Source organism: Fistularia commersonii, chromosome 10, assembly GCF_037954325.1.
Source record: "Fistularia commersonii isolate RoL2024-O1a breed Wild chromosome 10, RoL_Fcom_v1.0, whole genome shotgun sequence".
In the NCBI taxonomy this organism is placed as follows: domain Eukaryota; kingdom Metazoa; phylum Chordata; class Actinopteri; order Syngnathiformes; family Fistulariidae; genus Fistularia; species Fistularia commersonii.
In genome coordinates, this window is record NC_141293.1 from 6,371,156 (window position 1) to 6,392,494 (window position 21,339).

At 48.9% G+C, this 21,339-nt stretch overlaps 1 protein-coding gene across 1 annotated transcript; it reads right to left on the reverse strand.

Annotated features, from left to right (window-relative positions):
- Positions 1-241: 241 nt before the first annotated feature.
- Positions 242-17,246, reverse strand: LOC147230181 (voltage-gated inwardly rectifying potassium channel KCNH2-like). The gene is made up of 19 exons (XM_086154400.1): positions 17,189-17,246; positions 16,717-16,802; positions 16,254-16,373; positions 9,559-9,731; positions 9,256-9,394; positions 8,439-8,576; positions 7,973-8,127; positions 4,924-5,171; positions 4,369-4,568; positions 3,501-3,588; positions 2,515-2,679; positions 2,171-2,292; positions 2,006-2,077; positions 1,948-1,955; positions 1,677-1,833; positions 1,482-1,537; positions 1,077-1,207; positions 780-1,002; positions 242-389 (listed from the first exon to the last, which is right to left on the reverse strand). The coding sequence occupies exons 1-19, from the start codon at positions 17,244-17,246 to the stop codon at positions 242-244; spliced, it is 2,487 nt and encodes an 828-aa protein (XP_086010526.1).
- Positions 17,247-21,339: the final 4,093 nt, after the last annotated feature.

A 21,339-nucleotide genomic window follows, 5' to 3' on the forward strand; every position in this document is an offset into this window, starting at 1 on the left:
GGAGAACATATGAGAACAGACCAAGATGGATCCAAATGGACCTGGATGGGTTAGAACACAGAAGAACACGGTGAACAAAGCAGAGCAGACCAGGATGAAGCTGCTGGTCTGGCTCCTGTGAAGGTTTTACTCAGGCAGGAGAATCAGGTATTGGATCCAAGAATCTGAATGGTCCTTCCCATGCATCTATACATTAGACTGTACCATCTCCTGATGGGGGGGGGACCCCTCATCCTGCTTTTCATTGGCCGGGTTCTTCCAGAGAGGGGGGGGAAAGGGGGGAGGGCGGCGTGGAGGCGAGTGTGCTGTAGGAGGGGGGGTTCAGCGCCATCTGCCTCTGCAGCAGCTGCACGATGGATGCCATGTCAGCCGCCACATGGGACTCCAACCTGCGCACACACACGCAGATGCGCGCGCACACACACACACACCCACACACACACACCCACACACACACACACCTATCAATCAGGGTCCTCCATGTTTGCTCAGCAGGTTCTCCCAACCTCCTGTTAACTGAAAATTTAAACATCCATTAATCATCTACTGTTCTCCTGCTCACTGGAGTAGGAGCCAATCACAGCTGTCAACGGGGCAGGAGGGGAAAGAGCCGATCACAGCTGTCCCTCAGGAAAGAGGGGCTGGGCTTAATCCGGATGGATAAACTGTCAATCATTCAAGGATTCCCCCTCTCATCTGGAGTCTTCAATGGATGTGCTGACTGTTTGCGGACTGAAGATGGAATACGTGGCAAGAGAACATCTCATCATGTGACCCACCTGTTGATCTGCTCCTGGATAGACTCCAGACGTTTCTCCAGCTCCACCTTCTGCCCCTTGGAAATGCCCAAATGGGCAGGGGGTTGAAGGAGGGGGGAGGAGGAGGTGGAAGTGAGGTCAGGGGGCCGAGGGGGGGGTGAGGAGGGAACTTGCTCATAGTGATAATCATCTTGATTCGTGGAGGTCCAGAAGTTGAAGATGTTGGACACACCTGAGAGGGCATCTGCAACAAAAACACAATGTTAAACACACAGACGCACGCACACACACACACAGTGTCTGGTTGTGTCCACATGCCTGAAAAGGTGTTGCAGGTCTTCTCCTGCCTCTCGCTGTCTGGACACCTTGCCATCTTGGTGGTACCATCCCCCCCGTGAGCAGCTCCAGAGATGTCTGCTTCATCCTCACTGGAGAACACGGGGCCGTACCTGCAGAGGAACGTAGTACCCGTCTGTCAAGAGCTCCTGACATGTTCCTGGAGGTTCTCTGTCAGCATGTGCAGCTTCAAGGTGGTGCACAGCATCATGGGACCTGTGGACCTGAGTGTGTGTGTGAGAGTGTATGAGGTGTGTGTAGTGTGTGAGAGGCATGTGTAAGGCGTGTGTATAGTGTGTGAGGTGTGTGTGTAGTGTCTGTGTGTCCTGGCTCTCACAGTGTGTGCGTGTGTTGGTCCTTCCCATCCACCGCCCTCCTCCTCCTCACACCTCTCCGGGCTGCTGGGTGCCGCTCCGACGCCACCGAGTCTCCTGGAAGAGACACTGACATTGGGAAGGACACTTTCAGGAGCAACCACGACAAGACCCACTCCATCCAAACCAAAAACTGCATCATCATCACCATCTACATCTTCATCATCACCATCATCATCATCACCATCATTTTCATCATCATTATCACTGTCATCATCTTCATCATGGTCACCATCTCCAGGTTGAGGAACATGGAGAGGATGAAGGTCACCTGCAGTGGAGCAGAGGTGGGGCCTCCTGTGTGCTTGGAGGCCGGTGGGCTCTGATTGGCCAATGTTCCCTGGCTCCGCTCCCTCACTGTTGGCCTGCAAGACAGGGGGAGGAGTCAAACCCCTGATAGAACACTAGTCAGTAGAACCTGGGGGTTCTGGGAGGTTCTCAGTCCTCGGTTTCACAAAGAAGATCTCCCTGCTGGTGACCTGTTAACCTATGACATCACAGCCTATGACATAACACCCCTCTGAAGGGAAAACCTACATCTCTCAGGTTGAAGGTGATCTCCAGGTTGGACCAGAAGTAGTCACTGAAATCGGGATACATGTCCAGAACCTGTGAGGACAGATGGGGATCACCATAGCAACCCCTTCTGGAGATAAAAGCAGTCAACATCAGGAGCACATGCCAGCGAGGAGAAGCTCATACCTCCAGCATGTCCTCTCTGTGGATCTTGTGAAGGTCACAGTAGGTCAGAGCTCTGACGTCTGAGCTAGACTTCCCGGGTAGGACAAACAGATGAATGGGCTCCCCGAAGATGTCATTCTTCCCTGGAGAAGGACGAGGAGGAGATGGAGAAGGTTGTGAGATGAACTATCTATTGGTTTAAACACAGAAGAGCAGGTTAAAGTGTCTGCAGGATGGACAAACACGCACACACACACACACACACACACACACACACACACGCACACACACACACACGCGCACACACACACACACACACACACACATACACACACGCACACACACACACACACACACAGTCCTACCGAGGATAGCAATCACCACGTCTCCCCGGAGGATCTCGATGGAGCCCCTTGAGATGAAGTAGAGGGCAGAGATCATGTCTCCGGCATGGACTAGGGTGTCTCCGGGGGGGGCGTGTGTGGTCCTGAACCTCATTGCCAGGGCTCTCAGGCAGCCTTTGGTGGAGCCTGGGGGAGGAGACATCTCAGCCGCTTCCTCTGGACCACACATCGACTCCGCTACTGCAGCATCACTTAATACTTTACATGTAGGACAGCTGTCAGAGACGCAGAGTACGACACTCACACCTCGGAAAATACTTTATACTACACTTAGCACTGTTTTACTTAACTGTATATTACTTCACTGTATTTTACTTGACTGAATTTTACTTCACTTAACTGTATTTCAATTTACTTCACTGTATTTTACTTTATTTCACTGTGTATCACTTTATTTCACTTCACTTTAAAGTATTTAATGCTATTTCACTGTGTTTTACTTTACTTCACTTTACTGTCTTTTACCTCACTGTATATTACTTAACTTCACTTTACTGTATTTTACTTAACTGTATTTGACTTTATTTCACTTAACTGTATTTTAATTAACTGTATATTACTTCCCTTCACTTCAGTGTATTTTATTTTACTGAACTGTATTTTCCTTAATTCTACTTTACTTCACTGTATAACGCTGTGCCTGGACAACAGCTAAAAATCTTTAATCTTGAATATTACTTCACTTCACAGTAATTAACTTTACTTCACAGTGTTTAATTACTTCAGTGTATATTACTTCACTTTAAACTGACTGTATTTTAGTTGATGGTGTTTTATTGTGTTGTATTATCTGAACGCTTTCTCCTGACCCCTAACCAAGGTTCTTTATTTGTCGGTGGACAAACAGGCGCTTTTATGTTGTCACAGTCAAATATCTCCATGGTGACTGAGTGAGCTGTAGAAGGTGAAGAACCATGGAACCTGGGGATCTGTGGGCAGAGGTTCACCTTTGAAAGCTTTGCAGTTCTGCAGCAGAGTCCTGTTGAGGTGGAGACAGATATCTGCTTGGAGACACTCTGGGAACCCCTTCAGAACCTATGGGAGAACCAGGGGGAGAAGCGAAGTTCAAGAAACAGGCTGCAGCGAATCCTTGACCAACATCTCACTACCTTGGTAGACACCCTTCTAAGAGAACCAGAGTTCCTGCAGTGGAAGCATCTGAACTAAGGCTGAAGATCAGTGATATTCTACCAGGTTTAGGGTTCTTCTGGTTCCACATCAGTACAACTTATAAGTTCTCAGGTCCTGGGCCGAGGTTCTCCTGCCAGCAGAGAGACCCTGTCTGTTTAGGTCTGGATGACAAATGAAAAGCTTCTAAACCCCCTGAAAGTGTCTCTCCTCCGGCCTGTCAGGCTCCAGGTCAGGGCTGTGTTTAAAGAAAGTATGTTATATCACAGGTCAGCCATTGATCGGTGATTCATGAGTGATTCATTAGTGATTCATCACTGATTCATCTCTGATTCATTATTGATTAAATAGATCTGAAAAATAGTCTATTGAAATAGAGCCCTAATCCAAAGTATCTAGGCCACAGATCCTGGTCCACAGAACCATGGTCCATAGAACCTGATCCACAGAACCCAGTATACAGAACCAGGTCCCTGGAAACTGATCCACAGACCTCCAGGCCACGGAATCCAGACAACGGAACCAAGTCTACAGACCCTGGTCCATGGAACAATGGTCCACAGAACCTGGTCCACAGAACCTGGGCCACAGAATCTGAAACACCGAACCCTGGTCCTTAGAACCTGCTCTCCAGAACCGGTCCGTGTCCATGGGTTGGGGTAGAGGGACGGAGGGTGTCGGACTCACGGCATTCATGTCGATACCATTGGTGTAGGACCAGGCATGCTGGAAGTACTCCTCCAACCGTTGGCGTAGAGGGTTTGGGATCTGGTGGAAGCGGATGAACTCCCGGACCCGCATCATCTGGGCGTGGTACCGGGCCGTACCGGAGTACAGACGCTGGATGATGGCTGACACGTTCCCGAAAATACTGGCGTACATCAGAGCTGGAGGAAAAGGTGGTTTTAAATCAATCACCAGGAACTGGAGGCCTGTTTATAAGGCAGTAATTAACCCTTAATTAACCAGTAACAAGCATTTATGCTAACAGCTAACTGGTAAACATTACTGCTCAGAAGGGGAACCCAAAAGAACTACCGAACTATCGACCGCAATAACACATTTGGACGTATAATCTGACATGACAACCTCAGACAGCAGGCCAATTAGCCTTTAATATCATGTAATTAGAATAGAAACAGAACATCTGAGAAGGTGGCGGTTCCCCTCCTGAGGTGGGTTCTTCTGGGGATTGTCGCCGCCATATTTGACCATCATCGATCCCGCCAACCCCGCACCCACCTCCAATGAGCATGACACAGATGGAGAAGATCTTCTCAGAGTTGGTGTTGGGGGAGACGTTGCCGAAGCCCACGCTGGTCAGGCTGCTGAAGGTGAAGTAGAGTGCCGTCACGTACTTGTCCCTGATGGAGGGCCCACTCCCTGCCCCGGACCCCGAGGCATTGTAGGGCCGCCCAAGCTGCTCTGCCAGTGTGTCCAGCCATCCGATGCCTGCTGACGTGGAACGCTCCACATTCCCTATGGCGTACCTGCAGGAGATCAGACCAGGTTTCCTCAGGGGCTGGAGCACCAAACAACACCGTCACACAGAAGCTAAGGCGTTGACTGCGAGCAGGGCAGGGATTTGATTTAATGTCATTGTCCTGATCATGTGTTCAATCTCCGCTGGAAGAGAGGAACCCTGGACCTGGAGCAGCTGGAGGACTGACTGGATTCATATGGATACTACTAATACTACTCATGATTTTACCAACAAAAATACTATTACAACTACTACTGCTATTACTACAACTTTTATTACTAGCACTGCTATAATTACCACTATTATTATTACCACTATTACCACTATTATTATTACTACATTGCTATTATTACACTATTACTTCAAAAACCACTACCACCACTACTACTGGAAATGTTGATGATACCAATAACAATACTACTACTACTTCTATTATTACTACCACCATTACTATTACTACTACCACAATTACTACTGGAACTTCTATGACCAAAACCAACAATAATTATAATAATGATAAAAAGAACAACAAAAACAATGCTTACAATAATAACAACAACATGATAGTAAGAATAATGCTAATAATATAATAATAATTTATTGTATAATATGATGCTCATCTTCTTCTTCTCTTCTTTCCCTGTGGGGAAAAGCCAAAAGAACCATCTGACCCTATTCTCTCTATCCTCCTCTCTCACTACGTCCATAAATCTTCTTTTTGCGTTCCTTGACACCTCCTGCCCGGGAGCTCCAATTCTAGCATCCGTCTATCAATATACTCACTATTCCTCCTCTGTGCATGACTGAACCATCTCAATCTGGATTCTCTGACCATCTCTCCAAAACATCGAACATGTGCTGTTCCTCTGATAGACTCATCCCTGACCATATCCATCCTGGTCACTCCCAAAGAGAACCTTAGCATCTTCATCTCTACGACCTCTAGCTCTGCCTCCTGTCTTTTCGTCATTGAAACTGTTTCTAGGCCATACAGCATTGCTGGTCTCACCACTGTCTCGTATACCTTTCCTTCTATAATGGCTGATTATCTTCTACCGCTTGGTACCCCTGACACTTTTCTCCATCCATTCCAACCTGCTTGAACCTGTCTCCTCACCTTTTTTCCACACTCTCTGCTGCTCTCGACTGTTGACCCCAAGTGCCTGAAATCCTCCAACTTCTTGATCTCCACTCCCTGTAGCTTCATTGTTCCACAGAGGTTCCTCTTATTCACACACATAAACACTGTCATGCTGCAACTAACCTTCATTCCTTTCCTTTCCAGCGCATACCTCCACCTCTCTAAATTTTCCTCAAAACTCATGGTCCATGGCAATTCCTGTCTAACCTCATCTGTCAGCCTGTCCATCACCACTGCAAACAAGAAGGGGCTCAAAGCTGATCCCTGATGGAGTCCCACCTCCACCTTGAACTTCTCTGTTACCCCTACAACACACCGTACCAGTGTCTCACAGCTAGCATACATGTCCTGCACCAGTCTAACACACTTCTCTGCCACTCCAGACTTCCTCATACAATCCAGAGCTCCTCTCTTGGCACCCTGTCATATGCTTTTTCTAGGTTTACAGAAACATAATTCAGCTCCGTCTGTCCTCGGTACTTCTCTATGAGCATTCTCTGAGCAAATACTGCATCTGTAGTATTCTTTCTAAGCATGACGCCACACTGATGTTCACAAATGCTGACTTCTCTCATTCTAGTTTCCACTACTCTTTCCCATAACTTCAATATATATGGCTCTTGAACTTGAACCCTCTGTAGTTGCCACAATCCTGCACATCCCCCTTATTCTTATAAATGGGCATGATCACACACATCACAACTGTGGCCATCTCGCTTTGTTTCCTTTGGAAACTCTGTTTAGTCTTTTTTACTTGTCTCAGGTCATCTTGTTGCTTCCTCCACTTCCGTACCATTGATTCATTAATGTTAAATTCTCTTGCTGCTGCTCTATTCCCATGTTCTACAGCGGGACTGATCACCTTGAGTTTCAACTCTGCGTCGCAAGCGTGTATCTTGAAAGGTGCCATTTTGGGGTCTTTATACACACACAAGTGGTGTGGAACAGGAATTCCCCTTTGACTGTTTTTCCGCTGTTACTTCGGTGACGCCCCCTGACTACGGTAGCCATAAGTAACCAATATCGATCAATATATAAGGAGAATTAGATTATAAGGCGCACTGTTGGTTGTTGAGAAAATTAAAGGTTTTTAGGTGCGCCTTATAGTGCGGAAAATACAGTAACTGCTTAAATTGTTTTGATGTTGAGGCTTCTAGCCTTACTTACTACCTTTCCCCCTGGTCTCCTGTACATCCACCTTCCTTCATGTCAACCAACTCTCTACCTTTCCCTGTCATAGTCCCAATATTTAAAGTCCCTAGTCTCAGTCCCAGACTCTTGCCTTTCCTTCTCTCTCTCTGCTTCCTAACACGCCTGCCTCCTCTCTTTTTTTGACCTACAGTTGCCCAGTTTCCATTGGTACCCTGTAGGTCACCGGTACCAATGGTGGTCGTTGGACCGGTATGAGATAATTAGGTTTGATTCGCATGTTTGGTTTTGGCAAAAGTTTTATGCCAGATGCCTTTCCTGATGAAACCTACTGAATTTATCTGGGTTTGGGACCGGCTCAGGGAGACACTGGCCCATGGCCCCCAAGACTGGCTCAGAGAGACAGTGGTCCATGCCGCCCTGAGGCTGCATTATATAATATGATGCTAATGATAATGAAGTACTGCAAATAGTAATAGAAATGATGATGCTAATACTACTAATGATGGAGGACAGACCAGATGCAGGCCAGCCAGTGGGCGATGAGGGCGAAGGTACACATAAGGAGGAAGAGCACGGCGGCGCCGTACTCCGAGTAGCGGTCCAACTTCCTGGCCACGCGGACCAATCGCAGCAGGCGGGCGGTCTTCAGCAGGCCAATCAGAGTGGTTGTCTGGGGGGAGGGTAACATGAGTGGGACCCATTGAAAACCAGCTACTGTTATAGATGTTCCAGATCTGATGTCCCAACCCTGGATCGCAGTGCTTCCTGGGGCCCTCCCTCCCTCTTCCTCCTCCTCAGTTACCCCTTCTCCTCCCTCCCTCTTTTTCCTCCTCCCTATCTCCCTCTCCTTCCTCGCTCTTTCTCCTCCTCCTTTCCTCCCTCTCCTCCCTCCCTTCCCCCTCTTCCCTCCTTCTGCTCTCTCCCTCTTTCTTCCTCCTCCCTCCTACCTTCTCTTCCTCCTCCTCCCTCCCTGCTCCCTACCTCTCCCTCTCCACCTCCCCTCACCACCTCCTCTCCTGAGCGGTAGATGAGGAGGTCGAAGGGGATGGCAGCCACCATGTCAATGAGGAACCAGCCCTTGAAGTAGTGGACGGCGATCCGGGCTGACTGGCTCACCACCTGACACACACAAACACACACACCCACACACACACACACACACACACACTCTGAGTCTGAGAAATCAACAGTGCCATACGACATGCTAAGCGACATGTTAAGCTAAATGCACAGGCCGTCTTTCCATCACAGTCCAAGCAGGTCAGTGTAAAGACCAGAACGTTCTCAGATTAAACATCACTCACAGGAGACATTCTACATGATTCTATTTGGTCAAACTTGGCTCCACCTGAGAGCTTGGAGATGGGATCGTGGTTCTTCACGGTAATGTGTTGTGCCATGTTTACACCCTGCTGGGCTCCATGTTTGAAGAAACAGCGACCAGCAGAGGCGTGACGGTCATGGGATCGTATTGGATGGAGACGGACCACATCAATGCCACCACCTCACTAGAAGGTGAAATTTGTTTCTGTCAGGCCTGTAAGCAACTTGGATTGAAGATCTTCCAGAAGAACCAACATTCCATCATTCCAGTTGGTGAGGCCTCTTCACACTGGCACCTTCCCCCCAGGATAGACTAAGGTGCAAGAACTCAAAGTTCTCCTGCAGCCAGTACTAACCCATGTTCAGACCAGCAAACCCCTGGACCACATCTGGAACCAGATCTAGGTGTGTGTGTGTGTGTGTGTGTGTGTGTGTGTGTGTGTGTGTGTGTGTGTGGGTCGGTGGGGGGGGTCACCTCATCATTGGAGTTCACGTAGGTGGTTCTGAAGTTGATGATGATGTCGACGATAAACATGATGTCGACGATCAGGTCCACCACATTGAGGGGGGAGCAGGAGTAACCACAGGTCTGCATGGCTGCCTCCTCCTGGTCACTGGGAGCGGAGCTTCATGGGTGGGGGACTTTATGGAATACACACACACACACATGCATCTACGCACACACGCGTACACACACACACCACACACACACACACACACACACACACACACACACACGCACACGCACACACACACACACACACACACAAACCCTCACCTGAGCAGGAATGTGGCAGAGTAGGGCGTGAAGATGGCAGTGTAGATGACCAGCAGCAGGATGACCCAGTCCCATACAGCCTTGAAGGGGCTGTAGTGCAGAATAGTCCACTTCTGGATCCTGGGGGTCTGGAGCTTGTACTCAGGTAGAACATCTGCGCCCAGAGACAGCACCTGCAGGGAGGACCAATCAATCAATCATTGATCCATCAGGCGTGGACCCCCGGGCCAGCGTGAGATTATTGTTGAGCTTGGTTCACTGGCTCAGCTTGGTCACATGATTCAGAGCAACAGGAAGTGAGCCCCCAGATGGTGGATTGATCACCTATTGATGATAGGTTTGACAATTTACCCTCTTCTTCTTCTTCTTCTTCTTCTTCTTCTTCTTTGTCTCCTTTCGGCTTTTCCCTTCAGGGGTCGCCACAGCGAATCAACCTTCTCCATCTAACCCTATTCTCTGTATCCTCCTCTCTCACACAAACTACCTTCACATCCTCTCTCACTAAGTCCATGAACCTTCACATTGGTTTTCATCGAGACCTCTTGCCTGGCAGCTCCAATTCCAGCATCCGTCTATCACTATATACATTATCACTCCTCTGTACATGACCGAACCACCTCAGTCTGGCTTTTCTGACCATCTCTCCAAAACATCTAACATGGGCCAGTGTCTCCCTGAGCCAGTCGTAAGCCCGGATAAATGCAGAGGGTTGCGTCAGGAAGGGCAGCCGGCGTAAAACTTTTGCCAAACCTAAAATGCAAATCAAACATAATGTAACCATGTAAATGATGTGTTATTTTGATTATGGGTTGTATGTTGGTACTCTTTCAATTTAGTTTGTCGTTGGCAGTTGCCTAAAGAAGTGCATTGGAGAGAAAGTCTGGGGTGTGATTGGTTCTACCTGCCCTTGTTTTGTGGGGATTGGTTCTGAGGACGCACGGATGAGAGGGCAGGTCGGTTTCGGTTGGCCACGTGTGACGGCTTGAACCTGACTGTCCTACAAGTGAGTACGAAATAAAGTCTCTCCTGTCCTGCCCTAACAGTCTCCTTTTCACTAGAAGATTCTTTGGTTCTTTACACTGTAACCCGCAACACCAACAGTCCTGGCACACTATCTCTTAAAATTAGGGTTACAATTATAATATAATAAGATCATACCAGATCGATTGAGGCCCGGGTTAAAAACGACCGCCATTGGTACCGATCACCTACGGGGAAACTGGGCAACTGTAGGTCAAAGAAGGAGAGGAGGAAGGAGAAGGCAATAGTCTGGGACTGAAAGTAGGGACTTTGGGACTATGACAGGAAAAGCTAGAGAGTTGGTCGACATGATGCAGAGAAGGAAGGTGGATATACTATGTGTCCAGGAGACCCGGTGGAAAGGTTGTAAAAAAGGCTAGAAGCTTAGGAGCAGGCTTTAAGTTGTACTATCACGGTACTGAAAGGAAGACAAATGGTGTAGGAGTTATCTTGAAGGAGGAGTTTGTTAGGAATGTTCTGGAGGTGAAAAGAATGTCAGATAGACAGTTGAGTCTGAAGCTCGAAATTGAAGGTGTGATTCTCAATGTTGTTAGTGGCTATGCCCCGCAAGTGAGATGTGAGTTTAAGGAGAAGGAGAAGTTCTGGAATGAGCTAGATGAAGTGATGCAGAATATCCCCAGAGATGAGTGAGTGGTAATTGGTGCAGACTTCAATGGGCATGTTGCTGAAGGCAAAAGAGGGGATGAAGAAGTGATGGGCAGATTTGGTATACAGGAGAGGAACGCACAGGGACAGATGGTGGTAGATAATGAGTTTCTGACTAGACTATTCAACAGGATTTTAGAGACTGAGAAGATGCCTGAAGAATGGAGACAAAGTGTGATGGTGCCCATTTTTAAGAATAAGGGGGATGTGCAGGATTGTGGCAACTTGTGTGTTCAAGTTCATGAGCCATATATATTGAAGTTATGGGAAAGAGTAGTGGAAACTAGAATGAGAGAAGTCAGCATTTGTGAACAGCAGTGTGGCTTCATGCTTAGAAAGAATACTACAGATGCAGTATTTGCTTGGAGAATGCTCATAGAGAAGTAAAAGAAGGCAGAGGGGGCTGAATTATGTTTCTGTAAACCTAGAAAAAGCATATGACAGGGTGCCAAGAGAGGAACTCTGGTATTGTATGAGCAAATCTGGAGTGGCAGAGAAGTGTGTTAGACTGGTGCAGGACATATATGCTAGCTGTGAGAGAGTGGTGTGGTGTGCTGTAGGGGTAACAGAGAAGTTCAATGTGGAGGTAGGACTCCATCAGGGATCAGCTTTGAGCCCCTTCTTGTTTGCAGTGGTGATGGACAGGCTGACAGATGAGGTTAGACAGGAATTGCCATGGACCATGATTTTTGAGGAAAATTTAGAGAGGTGGAGGTATGCGCTGGAAAGGAAAGGAATGAAGGTTAGTTGCAGCATGACAGTGTTTATGTGTGTGAATAAGAGCAACCTCTGTGGAACAATGAAGCTACAGGGAGTGGAGATCAAGAAGTTGGAGGATTTCAGGCACTTGGGGTCAACAGTCCAGAGCAGCAGAGAGTGTGGAAAAAGGTGAAGAGACAGGTTCAAGCAGATTGGAATGGATGGAGAAAAGTGTCAGGGGTACCAAGCGGTAGAAGACTATCAGCCACAATGAAAGGAAATGTTTACAAGACAGTGGTGAAACCAGCAATGCTGTGTGGTCTAGAAACAGTTACAATGCAGAGGGTAGAGTTTGCAGAGATGAAGATGCTACGGCTCTCCTTTCTCAGGAATGAATCTATCAGAGGAACAGCACATGTTAGAGGTTTTGGAGAGATATGAAGGATATGAGGGTAGTTGGTGTGAGAGAGGAGGATACAAAGAATAGGGGTTAGATTGAGAAGGTTGATTTGCTGTAGCGACCCCTGTGGGGAAAAGCCGAAAGGATAAGAAGATTCTACCAATGATTTGTATACATGCCATCAGTCTTCTTAGCACACTAAGGTTCTCAATGGTCACACACAGCAGGGTAAACCATGTCATATTGACAGAGGGGTGGAAACAAAGTTAACTAACTTTATAAATGACATTTCACATCAAAGAAACTGACTGGCGCAGAGACTAGCATGATTAGCATGCCCTTTGATAGCATGTTCTTTAGTTAGCAGTCTATTTTAGCACTGTGTTGTATACCAAGTGTGTTTGAACCCGTGCACAGCTGTGCTGGTGTTTTGCTAACAGCAGGAGACTGATAACAGGTGCAGAGGAAGAAGAAGCTGAGAGGAGGAGGAGGAAATGCTCTGCTGAGCTCATCTTCACTAGGCAGGATGAAGGATGGAAGTCCTTAAAGCTGCACTGCCACTTCCACTGGCCAACTCTGCTAATTACCTAAAACCCTATAAATCAGCAGTTGATGCTGTAAATCCAGGCAACCTTTTTACTGTTCTGCTCCAGAAGTGGCCATGATGGAGAACCCGGGCAATGGAGAACACGCTTCAGGAATTAAGATGGACCACAGACTTCCTGTCTGGATGTCCCGCCCCTCCACCCATCAGTCCTGCTTCCTGATTTGAGGTCACTCTCCATCTAAATTGAGTTCACAGGAAGTTCAGTCAATTCATGCGGTCAACTTCCTGGTCATCTGACCTCTAGGTGATGATCCGAGATGTTCTCTGCATTCGGTGTGAAACCCAGGAAAGAAAGGTCATATTTGAGGAGCCAATCACAGCTACCGTGGTTTATGAGGTAAGGCTTAATTTGGATGTCAAAACCCAGACATCACATCTTCTGACTATGTTATCTTCAATGAACTGAGGGAGGAAGACAGAGAACCTAGAGAGATCCCTAATCCTACTGGCATTGGTGGGTGATAGTGCAGAACCCCGAACCACGTAGATGTTCCACATGAGAAAGAACCCAGAGAACCAAATCGATCAGAGATGGATTCTTGAGTTTGACCTGGAAGACCTTCTTTCCAGGTTCTCCTGCTGATCCAGCTCAGTGTTGGTGTTGCAGGTATGAACTCCACAAACAGGAGTTGCTCATTGGTCTGTGAAGATGGAGAAGAAGAATGTGGGTCTAGAGACCGCGGGGGGGTTCTGGGCGGCCATTAATCATAGAACCATCTGGCGGGGGCAGGGACGCCTTGTCCCAATGAAGGACAGGTGAGGTCTGATGGGAGAGAGAGCATCCTCCATAGAGAACCCAAGGGAGTTCCATCCATCTGGTCTCTGTGCAAACACTGGGGGGGACCTCAGGACCACAACTCCTCTGTCCATGGTGGTGGTGGTGGTGGTGGGGGGCTCAGGGGTCTGGTCCTGAGCACCTCTTGGTAGAGGTGAACCAGAAGTATGGAGGGGTGGAGAGATGGAGAGTGGAGGTTCTTTACAGGAGAAAATTAACTTCTGGAAAGATGTGTTTATTGAAATCAGAGTGGATATAGTTTCTAGAAACACACACACACACACACACACACACACACACACACACAAACACACACACAAACACACACTCTCACCTCCTTAGCAACTACAGAGGAGACGTGGACGGCCCTCTTCCCCTGGGGGTTCCTGTATTCCGCCCCGTCAATCTCTGTCGACATACTGGTGTCACCTGGAGGTCTTCTCCTCCTCTTCTTCTCTGTCACTCCTGGAGAGCTTCCTCTGCCGCCCCCCTCCCTTCCTCTCTCCATCTTCTCAGCCTTCCCTGCCCTGAGAGGCTCTCCCGGAGTAGCTCTAGTGAAAGTTAGCCTCTCCTCCTCCCTCTGTGGCTCCACAGCTCTGGGACAGTGTCCGTTGGCATCCACCGGATCCTTCCAGAACTACCTGGTCCTGAGGTCTTGTTCCAAACTGCTCACAGATCAAAGGTGATCTGGATCTTTTTTGAAGGTCCTGGGCATTTTACAAGTCTTTGTAGCAGTGTGGAGGAGGAGGAGGAGAAGGAGAAGGAGGAGGAGATGTCCTGGTGGCTCCCTGGTGAGACACTCTTTGACATGTCCTCCTCTGGTGGAGTTGCGATCTCTTGTCCACACACTGCTCAAAGCTCCCCCTCTACCGAGCTCCTCCTCCTCCCTGTAGCTCCGCCCCTCCATGTATCTCTGCCCCCTCCCCTTGTGTCCTTCCAATGATCCACCTGACTGTCACAGTCCGTGGAACTCGGTGAAAGACAACAAGTTCAGGAGAACCTGAGAGCAGGACACGGTGTCAGGGGGTTCTGTCTGATGACAGTTATTGGTCGAAATGGAAAGTCTTCAGGAGTCTCTTCAAGAGTCTTCAGGATGGAACCCCCAGTGTCAATCCAGGTCATTGACGGCCAATTTGGTACTCTTGGATGAAGGTCATGTCCCGGTTCTACTTCTAAGTCCAACCACAAGGTCCTGCTGCGATTTGATTGGTCAGGCATGGACCTTCTGCTCCCCTGCCTTTGGTCGTGTGAAGTTCTCAGAGAAGTTCTCACTCATCCTTTCTGGAAGCCATGACCTGATGGACACTGGAGTGATGGACAGCTAGACCATGACCATGGTGACAAACATGATGTAAGCATGTCTGTTTCCGTGGAAACACAGGTGCTGTAGATCCACGGTTCTGTTCTGGAACTGGAGCATCTCATGTTCAATCAAAACACACACACACACAGTGTAGACGAGAGGGTTCCCTCCTGTAGTCCAAGGGGGTCCAGGGCTCTGCTCTGCCAGGGTTCTCTCTGAGTGGTGCTCCATGTTTTTCAGACAGGGTTCTCTCAGTGTGTTCCTCAATGTTCTGCTGTCATGTGACAGAGGATATTATGAGATGTAGTGTTCAGACCCTGTCGGCCATCTTGTTAGGGCCATGGTTGTTGAGATGTTCGGTTCTCTGTGTCCCCCCTCATTAATCATTTGTTCTACAGGCAAACCCACCACAGACTCAGTGCCTCTGCCCTAAAGCGCCTCAGTGCACCTGACTGAAATAGCTTCATGTGGGGGAGGGGGGAAAACACTGCAGTAAACACGTAATTAAAGTCATAGATCAACATTCCATCTGCTGTAAAACCTGGAGAAGGACCCCCTCCTCCATCTTCTCCCAGAGGAGGGAGGGTTGCTCTGGGATCCCCCAGAATCCCCTCTGAAGGTCCAGCTTCCCCCACCTTCTTCACTGGGCCTCATCTCCTGCATCCAGACCATAATGTACGGAGCACTACTGTCAGGGAGGCTCTTCTCATTAAGCTCACACACACATACACACACACACACACACACACACACACACACACACACACACACACACACACACAAACTCATCAAGGATCTTGACTGTTCACCTCAACAGGGTATAAAACTCCAAGAGTGAGCTTGCTGTTTGTGTGTGTGTGTGAGAGAGAGAGAGGGAGAGAGAGAGACATGGTGGGGTAATCGACAAACAGGATGAGGACATCAATGTCAGATTACCACCACCACAGTATACTGCCATAACTTAAAGTGGGACAGGTCCCCGTGGTAACAGTGGGGTCAGTCTAAACTGGACACTTTATGGGCTGAGATCCAGTCTGAGCTGTGTGGGTTCTATTGCCATAGCAACTAACCTGGTCCCATTTTTGTGGGATTGGGGGATCACCGAGTCCTAAGAACCCAAACTGTGCCCCTTCTGCCCTCTCATAGTGTGATAATTTGTGACACAACTAGACTTGGACCCGGACTCGGACCTCGTCTTGGACCAGCATTAGATGAGCCCACATACTTGCGTGACCTTCTCAGTGACCTGGTGCGTGCGGTCCATGAGTTTGCAGGGGGGCCTGATGTCCCCTGGGGGCCGGGCCAGCAGGTTCTCGGGCCTCATCTCCAGGAGGCTGAGAGTCCTCTGTGGAGGACACAGATCATCAGAGTGTGTGTGTGTGCAAGCTGCCCTTCCACCCAGCAGCACGCGGTCCTACTGACACCTAGCTCCAGATGTGACCACTAGAGGGTACTGCTCCTTCATTGGGAGGCAGACATGAACACAGCCTGGACTTGCCAGTATTGAGGGTAGAGTACTGGGGTTACTCATGAGTATTGATGCAGTACTTGAGAACTGAAGAGGAATCAGATATACCGATCAGCTGTTATAATCTTAAATGATCTACTGCAGATCTGGAGTTTAAGGAAGAGGCTGAGATAGAACTCCAGGTCCTCCCTGAGTCCTCCAGACGACAAGGTGTCCTTACCTGGCTGCCGGCCTGGCAGCGGGACTCGGAGTCAGTGGCAGTGGCAGGGACAGGAACGCTGCACTTCCTGAGAGTCAGAATCCCAGCTGGAGGGCACAATCCATTCATTCATTTATTTATTTTTCATTTCAGTTTATTTGTCTTGTTTTATCATCATTTTATTGAACTATCTTTTAATTTGATTTTCATTAAATTTTTATGTGAGTCTTATTAAATGTTATATTATCATCTTATTTTTTATACATTTTATTGATTAACACTTTGTTTTATCTTATCTTAATTTTTTTTTTGTATCTCATTTCTATTGAATTTGGAATTTTATTCTATTTAATTTCATTTAACTCTTTCTTTACTGAAGTCATGTCTGACTTCCAGCTATTGATCTTTTAAAACCTTTTAAAACCTATCTTTGATAGATGAAGAATAATCTTTGATTTGCCCCCCCCCCAGGTCAGGAGAGGGTTTGGCCCACCTGTGGAGCTGTGCCTGAGCTGCAGCCTCCTGTCCCAATAGCTCCTGATGTCCTCCATGGAGGATGAGGGTTTCAGGCTCAGCCAGCTGTCTGTTAAACTTCCTGTGGGGGGCCCAGGCTTGGCCCCCCTCCTCCACTCTGCCCTGGACAGAGGGAGGGGCCGCCATCAGAATGGAGCTCATTTCCCCCCAAATGGGAGCTCTGCCCCCTGGCCAGGATGCCAACTCACCTGGCGGCAGAGAAAGCGGACGGGAGGCCGAGAGTGGGCGGGGCCGAGGCAGGGGCCGGGGGGACGCAGGCATGGGATTGCCTCCGCCTTGGCCCCCCTCCCCTGGTGTCCACCAGGAGCCCCCCATCCCTCCTCCCCCTCTCTTCCACTCTCTCTTCGTCCTGGTCTTGGTTCTGGTCCTGGTCTGGGTCCCACAGCAAAAGTCCTGGCCCCGCCTCCTCTAGGTGCTTGGGCAGCAGCTTGTCCAAGGCCACAGACTGGTGCCCCAGGGGGGGCAGGTCCGCCCGCGGCGCCCCCAGCTCTGTGTCTGGGGCCAGGACCCCCATCTGGGGGCTCAGAGAGCGCAGGAGGAGGCGCAGGCGCTGACGGCGGGCTGGGGAGGCACAGGGATGGGTCATGACCCCAGCACACAGGTGGAACAAAAGTTTGATTTGCAGATGCAATTACATCAAGGGTGATGGATGTTTGATTGACAGGTGTGATAAAATCAGGTGTGGTGGAGATTTGATTGATAGGTGTGGTAACATCAGGCATGCAAGTTTGATTAATGGTTGTGGCAGTTGTTTGCTGACAGGTGAGGTACCCAGACTGAGCCAAGGGATCCGCAGCACCCGGTTAAGCTCCCGGGCTGGGGAGCAGTTGGAGGGCCGGGGGTCTGAAGGCAGCTCAAAGTTCAGGATGAACATGATCACCAGACCGTCCTCGTTCTTTACCGGGACCACGTCAATCACACAGTGGAAACACACACCTATGGAGAGAATACACACACACACACACACACACACACACACACACACACACACACACACACACACACACACGTAACACAGGGGTGTAATTCTGCTCACAGCCACCAGATGATGCACTTGACAGCAAATCAGGACGGAGCTGAAGCAGCCAATCACCTCGATTCTTGCTAAGTAACCGGAGCAGCTGTGAAATACTGTCGGAAGAACTATATTGTATTTGATCTGCGTTCTTCTTTGTTCTCCATGTCACCTTGTGAACCTCCGGTCCCAGAACATGCCTCCTAACTCAGGATCTGATTGGGCCTTCGAATGAGACTCCAACTCCATCGCTGTTTACTTCCTGCCTGCTCCCCCAGCTACTCCTCCATCCATCCATCCATCCATCCATCCATCCATCCATCCATCCATCCATCCATCCATCCATCCATCCCATGGCTCCGAACTAAGGATCTGATTGGGCCTTTGAATGAGACTCCGCCTCCATCACTGTCCAGCCTTACCTTGACTGGTCAGCTGTCAATCATCCAACCAATCACACTTGTTACAGATCGTCAATGGACCAGTAACTGTTCTTGGGCTGAGGGAGGAGGACGGGGAGCCTGGAGAACCCAGGCAGGAGAACATGGAGAGAACTCACGTAGAATAACTTGTAAAACCCAGGCAGGACAACCTGGAGAAGGCAGGCAGGAGAACCCGGAGAACCCACACAGAGAACCCGAGAAACCAGGTCCGTCTTTAATGGATCCTTGTGTTTCACTGTGTGCGTGTGTGTGTGTGTGTGTGTGTGTGTGTGTGTGTGTGTGTGTGTGTGTGTGTGTGTGAAGGGCAGAGAGTATTAGTCTGGGGGGGGGGGGATTAGCCTAGCTACATGCTAACAAATCACACCTTAATGAGGACGGAGCTCCATAATCCCAGGCTCGGCTCGAATCCAGATTAATAATATTAATAATCCAGAACCATGGGGTGGGCCTGGGGGACGGCGTGGAGCCTGAGGACGCTCTGAGAGGAGCTGAGAAGATTCAGAAGGCCCACGGGTCTCTGAGAATGGCAAAGGACCGGAACTTTGGTATGATCTGAAGGGGACAGAGCTCTATCTGGAGCAAGTTCTATGACAGAGAGCATAGAGAGAACCCAGGCAGGAGAACCTGTAGAGAACCTGTTGTGATGACATCACAGTGATCCTCCTTAGACCGGCTCACGATGCTAACCCTGTTAGTCACCGTGCTAACGGCAGAGTCACTTCCAATCAGCTGTTTGGAGGGAAAGGATTGTGGGAGAGACTCCGCAGCTGGACCTTCTCCCCGATCCTCTCCTAAGCTCACGGTCTCCTCAGGTTGGCGGACACAAAGACCTCAACACCATCCAGAGCCCCCCCTGCCCAGCAGGAGCCATCCCTGGGCAGGAGCTCTCTGCGCTCTCAACGGTCAATGGCTAACAATGTCCTGGAAGGATCATTGCACACATTAACACACACACACACACTGGTTGTTTACTTCCCCTCCACCACCCAGGACACTCCATCACTTCCTTTTGTATCTCCTCAATTCGCTTCAATTAACAGCAAATCTGCTCCTAGTGATTAGTGTGTGTGCGTGCGTGTGTTTGTGTGTGTGTGTGTGTGTGTGTGTGTGTGTGTGTGTGTGAGAAGGTCAGCGGGCATCCACAGGGACAATGAGAGGAACAGGATCATGGTTTTCATTAGAGCATAAGCAGCACATCAGGCTTAGGAGATGACAAAGTACTGGATTAGAGATCCATGGAAAACTGACGATTATCACCCCCCCCCCCCCCCCCCCCCCACACACACACGTATCATATCATGCTCTTCCTGTCTGCCCGTGGCTGTGGGCTCCTGCTGTCTCCTGGTCCTAATCAGATTACCTGTCATGGATCAGATCTCCTGCTACTAATTCTGGAGATCACGTGACCCCATGCATCGGCAGAGGGTGAAGCCCCACCCAGGGCCAGGGCCCCAGAAGGGGGGCAGGGCCACAGAAGGGCATCTGCTCACCTGCAGTTTCCAAACCCTGGGAACTAAACAACTTCCAGGAAGAGCTTCTGGTTAACTTGGTAACCTGATTTATTACCAATAAGATTTGTTATACAAAGTAATTGGATTAATTTACAAAAGTAATGTGATTAGTTTGATAGAGTAATCTGGTTAGTTAGACAGCTACTGTCATGGTATCACAATGATTTCAAGAAAGAATGAATGAGAGTTGAACACACATTAAAGGAGAGAACTCTCAGAGAACCCTCATAGAACCCCCAGAGAACCTTCAAAGAATCCCAAGAGAACTCTCAGAAAACCTCAGAGAACCCTCAGAGAACCCCAAGAGAACCAGGCAGAAAAACATTTGGAGAACATGGGAAGAACCCTCAGAGAACCCAGCCCCTCTGAGTTCCACTGAACCTCGAAAGCTGACGCTTTGAGACCTTTAGGAAAAAACAACAACAAAGATCTCTGAGTTGTGTCTTCTCATCTCGAATAGAAATGCCCCTTTTCCTCAGGCTGTCACCTCCTTGCTGGAACCTAATTTCTGCAGATGTGCTCCTCTAGAAGGTCATATTGAGTCAAACAGAGCATGACTTCCACGTGATTCTGTTGAGACGCTGGCGTCGTCCATCGTCTGTGCACATGTTACTGGGAGACCTGTCTTCCGGTCAGGTGAGATTCTGCGCGGAGAACTTCAGAAGAACCTCATGCAGGCTGCTGGCAGGAAAAATTAGATCCATAAATCCATTTGGATCAATATTAGTGATCCGCGCTCTGAAGAAGGGGGTTCTCCTTGTGTGTTTGCTCCAGGATCTCCTGCCTAGGTTCTCCACAAGCTCTCTCCATGGACTCCTGGGGGGTCTTGAAGGTTTCCTTCCCCCTTTAACTCATAATCCTCCTTATCCTCGGTGCCCTTCATTTGGAAAGCTTGTTACATGGTGTATGTGTGTGTGTGTGTGTGTGTGTGTGTGTGTGTGTGTGTGTGTGTGTGTGTGTGTGTGTGTGTAAGTCAAAATGGTCAAGTATCCCTGAGTGACATCAGTGGACTGTTAGGATGAAGATACACGAGAGGTTGTGTGTGTGTGTGTGTGTGTGTGTGTGTGTGTGTGTGAGTGTGTCAGCGGACCCCTACAGTACTGCGCAAGTGGTAGTAACACTGATGAGAATGATGTGAGTG

Excerpts from the sequence above, each read along its gene's own strand:
- LOC147230181 (XM_086154400.1), bottom strand. The coding sequence starts at position 17,246 with ATGGAGGACATCAGGAGCTATTGGGACAGGAGGCTGCAGCTCAGGCAC. Across the intron at positions 16,374-16,716 it reads GCTGCCAGGCCGGCAGCCAG|AGGACTCTCAGCCTCCTGGA; the intron begins GTAAGGACACCT and ends TGTCCTCCACAG. Across the intron at positions 2,680-3,500 it reads GAACTGCAAAGCTTTCAAAG|GCTCCACCAAAGGCTGCCTG; the intron begins GTGAACCTCTGC and ends CTCCTCCCCCAG.